The 9,688-nt window shown below is 35.2% G+C and overlaps 1 protein-coding gene across 2 annotated transcripts; it reads left to right on the top strand.

Moving 5' to 3' along the window:
* The first annotated feature begins 455 nt into the window (after positions 1 to 455).
* Positions 456 to 9,587, top strand: LOC102580490 (putative late blight resistance protein homolog R1B-17). 2 transcript variants are annotated; one of them, XM_015304559.1, is made up of 4 exons: positions 456 to 650; positions 6,026 to 8,347; positions 8,476 to 8,516; positions 9,354 to 9,587. In XM_015304559.1, exons 1-4 carry the CDS (start codon positions 477 to 479, stop codon positions 9,487 to 9,489), a joined length of 2,673 nt encoding a protein of 890 aa, XP_015160045.1. In that variant the 5' UTR covers positions 456 to 476; the 3' UTR covers positions 9,490 to 9,587. The 2 variants fall into 2 exon arrangements, with proteins under 2 accessions (XP_015160045.1, XP_015160044.1); XM_015304558.1 differs by lacking the exon at positions 456 to 650 and adding an exon at positions 5,719 to 5,937.
* The last annotated feature ends 101 nt before the right edge of the window (positions 9,588 to 9,688 follow it).

Genomic DNA, 9,688 nt, shown 5'->3' with positions numbered 1-9,688 from the left:
TGAATCCTATTCCATTGAGCTACTTGCTATATCATTGATTTGGAGTTTAATATGGAACTAAATGAGAGATTAGAATCCTTGTTAGGATGATTAATAGTTTGATTAACCACTAAGTAGTGTAAACTGGCTGCATTGTGCGATCACGTGTCAACAAAACCATTGGCAACTCACTTATTTAAAGATAAAAAAGTGAGTGCACTACAACTTATAAAATAGAAAAGAAATACCCCATTGAGCATCTTTGATCAAAGTAGTATTAATTAATTAAGTGAAACAATTTGATTTTCTTGTTTAGTAATGTAAAGTGTAGTGGATTGTGTTCTCATCTCTTTTAATTAAACAAACACTTTATCATTTGTCCCCCATTCAGAAAAAGGTAAATCATTTGGACAAAACCACTTAGCCTAATAATAACAAAGCAGAGAGATTAAATCTGCTAGGCTCTTTCATTTAGTTATTCCAGCAAACAAAGAGAAATGGCTTATGCTGCTCTCTCTTCACTTATGTATACGTTGGAACAACTCTTGAAACCTAATCAATCTTTCCTTTGTCCATGCTGTACACAACAACATCTCGAATCTCTCAATCAAAATCTTTCTGCTCTACAAGATTTCCTTGACGATACTACAAAGGATATTGAAACTCTTAAGGTATGTAATTCACTAGTATAATTATCTAAATCTTACTGATCATATATATTTTTTTTATTAATAATTAATTTATCGAGTTTCAATTTAAAGGTTGTAGAAAAAAGGATCAGAAATGTAGTATACAAAGTGGAAGATAGAGTTGATTCAAGTCTAAGAAACATCCTTCGAGCAGATCGTGAGGACAAGCGGCAAAAGGCTTGTACATCCTTTTATGAAGAATTGTTGAAAGTGGAACAACAAGTTTATTTTCTCAACAAAGAGGTGATGTTGGTCGAGTTTAACAACCATGGAAGCAAATCTGCAGAATTAGCAAGAACTTCCTCCTCACCTGAAAAAAGCACAATTGAGGAAAATACTGTTGTTGGAATGGAGGATGACTTCAACACCATACTTGATCGCCTCACTGCCCAAACAGACGAGTTAATTGTCATACCAATTTTTGGTATGGGTGGATTAGGTAAGACAACTCTTGCCAGAAAAGCTTATGATGATTCATCTATTCGTTCTCGATTTGATAAACATGCATGGGTCACTATCTCTGAAGAATACAATGCGAGAGAAATGTTGCTTGAAGTCGTCTCTTCAATTACTGGAAGCAATCAAGAAAGGAGCAATGATCAACTAATGGAGATTGTGTATAGAGGTCTGAAGGGTAGGAGATTTCTAATTGTCATAGATGATATTTGGAGTACTGAGGCTTGGGAGCAAATGCAAAGAATATTTCCAAATGATGACAATAAAAGCCGAATTCTATTAACCACTCGGCTCAAGTATGTAGCTGATTATTTCAGTTGTCCTGATTTTCTGCCTCATTGTAAGTCTTTTCTAAGTCTAGATGATAGTTGGAATCTATTCACTGAAAAATTGTTCAAAAAAGATTTGTGTCCTCCTCTACTTGTAGAAATAGGGAAGCATATTGTACAACAATGTCAAGGGTTACCTCTCTCGGTTATTGTCGTTGCGGGACTTCTTGGAAAAATGGACCCAACGTATGATAATTGGAAGAAAGTTGAGGAAAATCTGAACTCATTCTTTGGTACAGTATCCGAACGGTGCCAATCAATTCTTACTTTGAGCTACAGTTACTTGCCCCAATATTTGAGGGCTTGTTTTCTCTATGTTGGAGGTTTTCCTGAAGATAAAGAAATTAATGTTTCCAAGTTGATTAGGCTATGGATTGCTGAGCACTTTGTAAGAGCAAGAAGCAATATAAGGTTAGAAGTGGTGGCAGAGGAATATCTAGAAGAGTTAATTGATAGAAGTATAATTTTGACTTGTAAACAAAGGGCTAACGGAAGGATGAGAAGTTGCAAAATTCACGATCTTCTTCGGCAACTATGCCTAAGTGAAGCTCATACAGAAAATGTTGTGGATGTCATGAATGGGAATGTCCTCGTGTCCTTAGAAGCCATAGATGATCAACGGCGAGTGATTGTTCTGTCTAAACTTGAAGAGAAGCATGTTTATCGTACAAGTATAACGCGCACCTTTATTTCAATGCAATCTTTTGGATTAGATTTTCCAAAGGAGATTTGTTCCAGTGTTTCACAGTTCAAGTTGCTTAAGGTGTTGGATGTATTATCAGTCTGGAATGATTTCACTTGTGTAATACCTGAGCTTGTACATTTGAGATATGTTGCTGCAAGAATTATGCAAGGTTTTTCACTAGCAAAATTGAGAAATCTACAGACCATAATTCTTCAAATTACTCATGTGAAAGAGTTGGAGGATCCACTAGATATATGGACAATGTCAGAGATTAGATACCTGGATATTAGATTGCCACTATATATATCAAATCCTCTTGAAGCAGAACAGCCTTTGTTTCTCAATAACTTGCACACACTTTTTCTCTATTACTCTCCTTTTGTTGCGGAAATCATAAGAAGAACCCCCAATCTAAAAAAGCTAAAGATTTCAGATAGATCTGAGCATCCTGACTGGCCTCCTATTATGAATTCTCTCAGTCTTCTAGAGGGGCTGGAGACACTACATATAGCAACAGAACAAACCATTACTGGCCGGATGATTTTCTCCGGATGTAATCTCCCGCCTAATCTCAAGCAACTGAAGTTATCAGGTACTTCTATACCATGGGAAGATATGAATTTGCTGGCTAATTTACCCAATCTTGAGGTGCTCAAAGGGTCTCATGCATTCACTGGAACAGTTTGGAAACTAAATGAAGATGTTGTGTTTAGCAAATTAAAATATCTACGACTGTATGCCTGTGGAGATCTGCAAAGGTGGGAAGCTGGTAGTGATAATTTCCCGATGCTTGAGCAACTACTACTGCGTGAATTGGATGAACTGGAGAAGATTCCGGAGAGTATTGGGGAAATAATGACACTAAAATTGATCCAAATAGATGATTGCAGCTCTTTTGTAGAGACTAGTGCGACAGAAATTCAAGAAGAGCAAGAAAGAGTAGGAAATTATGAGCTTCAAGTTCGAATTAAAAGGTATGTTAAAATTCCATCTTTGATTATTAGCCAATTCTTAATTAACATGTTCTTGTGGTCTTTCTATTTTCTTTCATTTTTGTTGTCACCTGCTAAAAAGGCTGTGTAGATTAGTGTAACCTTGTTGAATACACCAAATTTAGCTGCAATAGCCTTAGAGATTGGCAGGGAAAGCATCGCGAAGAATTGTATTGGAGAGTATAATTAACTATACCAAGAGACTCTCTTGGAACAGAATATAAGTATAAATATTATGATTTTTTTTCTTTTCAACTTGCGATGGCCATAATTCTTCTATGTCCTTGCAGGACAAAGCTCGAGCGTCCTCTTCAGGTAGACACTCATTACTTGACAAAACTTTCTCTCCCGCACTATCCTTTTGTTGCCGAAATGATGAGAAGAACTTCCAATCTAAAAGAGCTAAAGATTTTACATAAATCTAAGCATCCTGACTGGCCTGATATTCTCGATTCTCTCCGTCTTTTAGAGAAACTGGAGACACTAGACCTAGGAGCAGAACAAACCATCAATGACCAGATCATGATTTTCTCGGGGGATATTTTTCCTCCTAGTCTCAAGGAATTGAAATTAGCACGTACTTTTATACCATGGGAAGCTATGAATTTGCTGACTAATTTACCCAATCTTGAGGCGTTTATGGGGGTTGATGCATTCGATGGAACAGACTGGACACTAAATGAAGATATTGTATTTCCCAAATTAAAATATCTACGAATTTTGTTCGGATGTCTGGCAAGGTGGGAAGCAGGTAGTAATAATTTTCTGATGCTTGAGCAACTATTACTGGATGGCTTGTATGAACTGGAGCAGATTCCCGAGAGCATTGGAGATATAATGACACTAGAATTGATCAAAATAGACCGTTGTGGCTCTGGTGTGGAGACTAGTGCAAAGAAAATTCAACAAGAGCAACAAAGCCAGGGAAATTATGAGCTTCAAGTTCAAATTATTAGGTATGTTAAAGTTCCATCTTTGATATTAATCCAATTCTCATTAATATGTTTGTGTGGTCTTTTTTGTTTTTGTTTTCACCTGCTAAAAAGGCTTGTAAACTTGGAACTATGATAAATATCAAAGAACAATAAATATAATTGTAAACAAAATATTGTGGTTAATATAGATTTTTTTATATGGTTTTAATGCAGTAACATGAGTGTGTAGAAGGGTTTCGAGCTCAAGTTGGAAAATCTGCTGGTGTTAACACTGAGTAAATGAGATTGCATTTTGAATCTTTCATCTTAAGGTGTTCTGGAGAGTTTATGGTTGTATTGTTTTTCTTCTTCGCAATCAGATTTGTATTGGAGCTTGTAATAGTTAGATTCCCATAATGTTTGAACATTTTGGATACTTGATTTGCTTGAGTCTATTACCTTTAGGGAAGTTGAACAAGGACTCAATTGTATAATTATATATAACTAATGAGTTGATGGCCAAAAACACATCTAAACTATCTCACTTTATTGAGTTTCATACCTGAACTATTGAAAGTTTAAGTTTCCTTTCTACAAGGTCTTTACGTACTTTTTCGCTTCAACTACCTAGCTTTGCTTTATGCTTTATGCACGAGTTGAAGTGTTTAGTTGTCAATTGAAACCAAGTTGAGTTGTGTAGATGTGCACTCTAAAAGTTGATTGAAGTGTTTCCTTGCTAGCTGAGATCAAGTTTGAGTTTTGTTTGTGTATTATGTCAATATAACATTGCTTCAAACTTCATATTAAGTCAGTTTGTCTGGTAAATGTTTTTCTTGTACGATTACTGTTATTCTTATTCTGACAATTTAATGTATTTTCTGGAATAGACCCTTGGTTAAGAGCGGTAAGAAACCCCAAAAGTATATCAGGTACTTGGCTGAAGATCTTGAACGTATGCTTGGTGAATTTTTCGAGGGTAAGACGTTGAATAAGCCAAAACGAGGAACCTTATACTAAAAAAGTTAGCTACATTCTGCACTATTTCTGTGCTGATACGCGACATAGTTGTTATCTAACTGAGTTCTTTCGCCAACGTTGATGGCTTTGTTTACTACTATATATGGCATTTGTGAATCAGTTCCATTGAGTTACTTGTTATATATACTTCATTTAAGGGTGTAAATTGTAATGAAAATGTATCATATACTAACTTTCAAAATTCAGATTAATTATCATTTTAAACTGCTGGGGAACTAAATGAGAGATTAGAATCCTATTCTTAATCCTTCTTAGGCTGATTAATAGTTTGATTAACCATTAAGAGTGTGCTCATTTGACAACAAACTCATTGGCAATTGCTAAATTAAAGATAATGTTAAAAGTTTAGCGCACTACATTTTGTCTCACAATTATATTATAAAATAAAAAAGAAATACCCCATTGAGCATCTCATATCTATAGTACTATTAATTACTTAAGTGAAACAATTTGATTTTCTTGTTTTGTAATGTAAAGTGTATTGGATTATGTTCTCATTCATAGTCTCTTTTAATTAAACAAATGATAAAGGTAACTGCACTATGCCTTAGAAAAAGAAAGATATGAAAAAGTAGACCATTTGAGAAAAAAAAAAAACACTTTGCCTGATAAATAACAAAGCAGAGAAATTAAATCTACAAGGTTCTATCTTTTAGTTATTCCAGCAAACAAAGAGAAATGGCTTATGCTGCTCTTTCTTCCCTTATCTATACATTGAACCAACTCTTGAAACCTAATCAATCTTTGGTTTGTCGATGTTGTACACAAGAACATCTCGAATCTCTCTGTCAAAATCTTTCTGCTCTGCAAGATTTCCTTGACAATACTACCACAAAGGATATAGGAACTCTTAAGGTATCTAATTCACTAGTATAATATCTAAATCTTACTGATGTTATATATTCTTTTTAATAGTATTAATTTATTGAGTTTCAATTTCAAGGTTATAGAAAAGAGGATCAGAAATGTAGTATACAAAGCAGAAGATAGAGTTGATTCAAGTCTAAGAAGCATCATTCTAGCAGATCACGAGGACAAACGGCAAAAGGCTTGTAGATCCTTTTATGAAGAATTGTTGAAAGTGGAACAACAAGTTTATTTTCTCAACAAAGAGGTGATGTTGGTCAAGTTTAACAAGCATGGAATCAAATCTGCAGAATCAGCAACAAATCCTTCCTCACTCGAAAAAAGTAAGATTGAGGAAAATACTATTGTTGGGATGGAGGATGACTTCAACATCATACTTGATCGCGTCACTTCCCAAACAGACGAGTTAACTGTCATACCAATTTTTGGTATGGGCGGTATAGGTAAGACAACTCTTGCCAGAAAGGTTTTTGGAGATTCATATATTCGTTCTCGATTTGATAAACATGCATGGGTCACTATCTCTGAAGAATACAATGAGAGACAAATGCTTCTTGAAGTTGTCTCTTCAATTACTGGAAGCAAGCAAGAAACCAGCGATGATCAACTAATGGAGATTGTGTATAAAGGTCTGAAGGGTAGGAGATTTCTAATTGTCATAGATGATATTTGGAGTACAAAAGCTTGGGACCAAATGCAAAGAATATTTCCAAATGATGACAATAAAAGCCGAATTCTATTAACCACTCGGCTCAAGTATGTAGCTGATTATGTCAGCTGTCCTGATTTTCCGCCTCATAGTAAGTCTTTTCTAAGTCTAGATGATAGTTGGAATCTATTCACTGAAAAAATATTCAAAAAAGATCCATGTCCTAGTCTACTTGTAAAAATAGGGAAGCATATTGTTCAACAATGTCAAGGATTACCTCTCTCAGTTATTGTTGTTGCTGGACTTCTTGGAAAAATCGACCCAACGCATAACAATTGGAAGATCGTTGAGAAAAATCTGAATTCATTCTTTGGTACGGTATCCGAACGGTGCCAATCAATTCTTTCTTTGAGCTATAATTACTTGCCCCAATATTTGAGGACTTGTTTTCTTTATGTTGGAGGTTTTTCTGAAGATATGGAGATTGATGTTTCCAAGTTGATTAGGCTATGGATTGCTGAGCAATTCGTAAAGGTAAGAAACAATAAAAGGTTAGAAGTGGTGGCAGAGGAGTATCTACAAGAGTTAATAGATAGAAGTCTAATTTTGGTTGGTAAACAAAGGGCTAATAGAAGGATGAAAACTTGCAAAATTCACGACCTTCTTCGACAACTGTGCATAAGAGAAGGTCAAACTGAAAATGGTTTGAATGTCATAACTGGGGATGTCCCCAAAGCCATATATCATAGTATGCAGCATAGCAGTCGTATAACTCGCACCTTTATTCCAATGCCATCTTTTGGTTTAATTTTTCCAAAAAGGATTTTCTCCATTGTTTTAGAGTTGAAGTTGCTTAAGGTGTTGGACGTATTATCAATTGAATGCAATTTCTCTTGTGTAATACCTCATCTTATACATTTGAGATATGTTGCTGCAAGAATTGAGAAAGCTCTTTCACTAGCCAAATTGAGAAATTTACAGACCATAATTCTTCAAAGTCTTGAAGAGACGGAGTTGAAGCACCCCGTAGATATTTGGACAATGTCAGAGATAAGACATGTGGATATTGGATTGCCACTATATATATCTAATCCTCTTGATGCCGAAAATCATAGTATTGGAGAACATCCTTTGTTTCTCAATAACTTGCACACACTTTATCTTCATTATTCTCCTTTTGTTGAGGAAATCATAACAAGAAGTCCCAATCTAAAAAAGCTAAAGATTTCAGATAGATCTGAGCATCCTATTTTTGATTCTCTCAGTCTTCTACATGATTTGGAGACACTACAGATAGCAACCTTTGACCCAATGATTTTCTCAGGAGATATTTTCCCTCCTAATCTAAAGAAATTGAAATTATCATACACTAGATTACCATGGGAAGTTGTGAATTTGCTTGCTAATTTACCTAGTCTTGAGGTGCTCAAAGGGAATGATGCATTCAAGGGAACAAATTGGAGACTAGATGAAGATGTTGTGTTTCGCAAATTAAAGCATTTAAAAATTGTAGCCGGAGATCTGCAAAGGTGGGAAGCTGGTAGTGATAATTTTCCTATGCTTGAGCAACTAATACTGCATCAGTTGCGTGATCTGGAGGAGATTCCCGAGAGTATTGGAGATATAATGACACTAAAATTCATCCAAATAAACTGTTGCGGCTCTGGTGTAGACACTAGTGCAACGAAAATTCAAGAAGAGCAACAAAGCTTAGAAAATTATGAGCTTCAAGTTCAAATTACTCCTATGGTATGTTCATTTCCATCTTTCATTATTAGTCAATTCTTAATTAATATGTTCATGTGCTCTTTCTATAGAAGAGTAATATTTTTTGTTATTTCGAAGTTTACTCAAAAGGGTCCACATTTTTTCAACAGCCTGACTTAGCTCGAGCTACTACGCCTGTTGCTTGGAACAGGTAATGTATAACCTTCATTTTTTCTGAAAATTATCATGGATTTTCATTGTTTAGCTTCAAACTCTGTTTTGAGATTGTTTGAATTCAATCTAAAAGAAGCTATTGGAAGTGATTTTCTATGTTATGTTATGCTGGTAACTGGGGAAATTATTGGGCAGATATACTAAAATAAGATTCAAAATGTATACTCAGAAGAGAGATAAAATTAGGATTGAAGATATAAGGCAGAAGGTGCGTAGGTAATTGATTGTTGACTCGCTATCCTGTGGATAGGCTTGGTGGTAATTTGGTACAGAGTACTTGTTTCTCTGTTCATACCAGTAGTAGTAATATTATTCTCATAGTTTCTTGTCCTACGATTTTTGTTACTCCCCGTGTTTCATGTGCTTTGGTTATCACATCATTACTTAATTTGCTCGGGCAGTTTCTCCCGGACTAGGAACCCTCTCTACTACCTGAAGCCCTGGAGTACTTAAGAAGTAGAAATTATAGATATGAAATCTCTGCTTAAATGTCTCCATGAAAATAGATAGCAAGTGAATATTGAAGCATCGATATGATTACTTACACCGGAGTGTCAAAGCCAGATGAAGAGTCCAGGCATTAGAGATGTTGTATGATCAAGAGAAGCAAAACGAATGAGGCTTGCTAAGCTGTACGCCCCAATTGCTTACAACATGTCTTGAACCGTCGACCAATATAATTGGTTAGAGGCGGAGGTGTTTCACCAACTGAGCAAGCATCACTTGTCTTGCCAAATATATTTTATACATAAAGTATAATGTTTAGTTGTATAGTTTATTCCTATTTTTAATGGTTTTCAAACAATTTTTGCAGCTGGGATAAGAAGCCTTTATGGAATAGGGAGACAGTGAAGGTGCCACTTGTTAGGCGCGTGATTGAGGTGTCTCGTAGAGCTTCGAAGCTTTTAAAACGTACCCTAATGGGGTTTGGAAAAGATCGCCCTATGTAAATTGCAGTGTACTGTTTTTAACTATTTCAGTTAGTTTTATAATCATGTAAGAAATATATATATGTTTTGCTTGAAAATATCTTCACATAATTAAATATATATAGATAGTACATTGATTATACACATATTGAACATGGATTATACGTATATTGTATATCCGTCGGCTATTTTTAGTCTAATCAGTTTGATGGACGGATAT

The sequence above is a fragment of the Solanum tuberosum genome, unplaced genomic scaffold (genome assembly GCF_000226075.1).
Source record: "Solanum tuberosum cultivar DM 1-3 516 R44 unplaced genomic scaffold, SolTub_3.0 scf00549, whole genome shotgun sequence".
NCBI classification, from domain to species: domain Eukaryota; kingdom Viridiplantae; phylum Streptophyta; class Magnoliopsida; order Solanales; family Solanaceae; genus Solanum; species Solanum tuberosum.
Note: the sequence above shows the minus strand (reverse complement) of the source record. Positions and strands in the feature narration are given on the sequence as shown.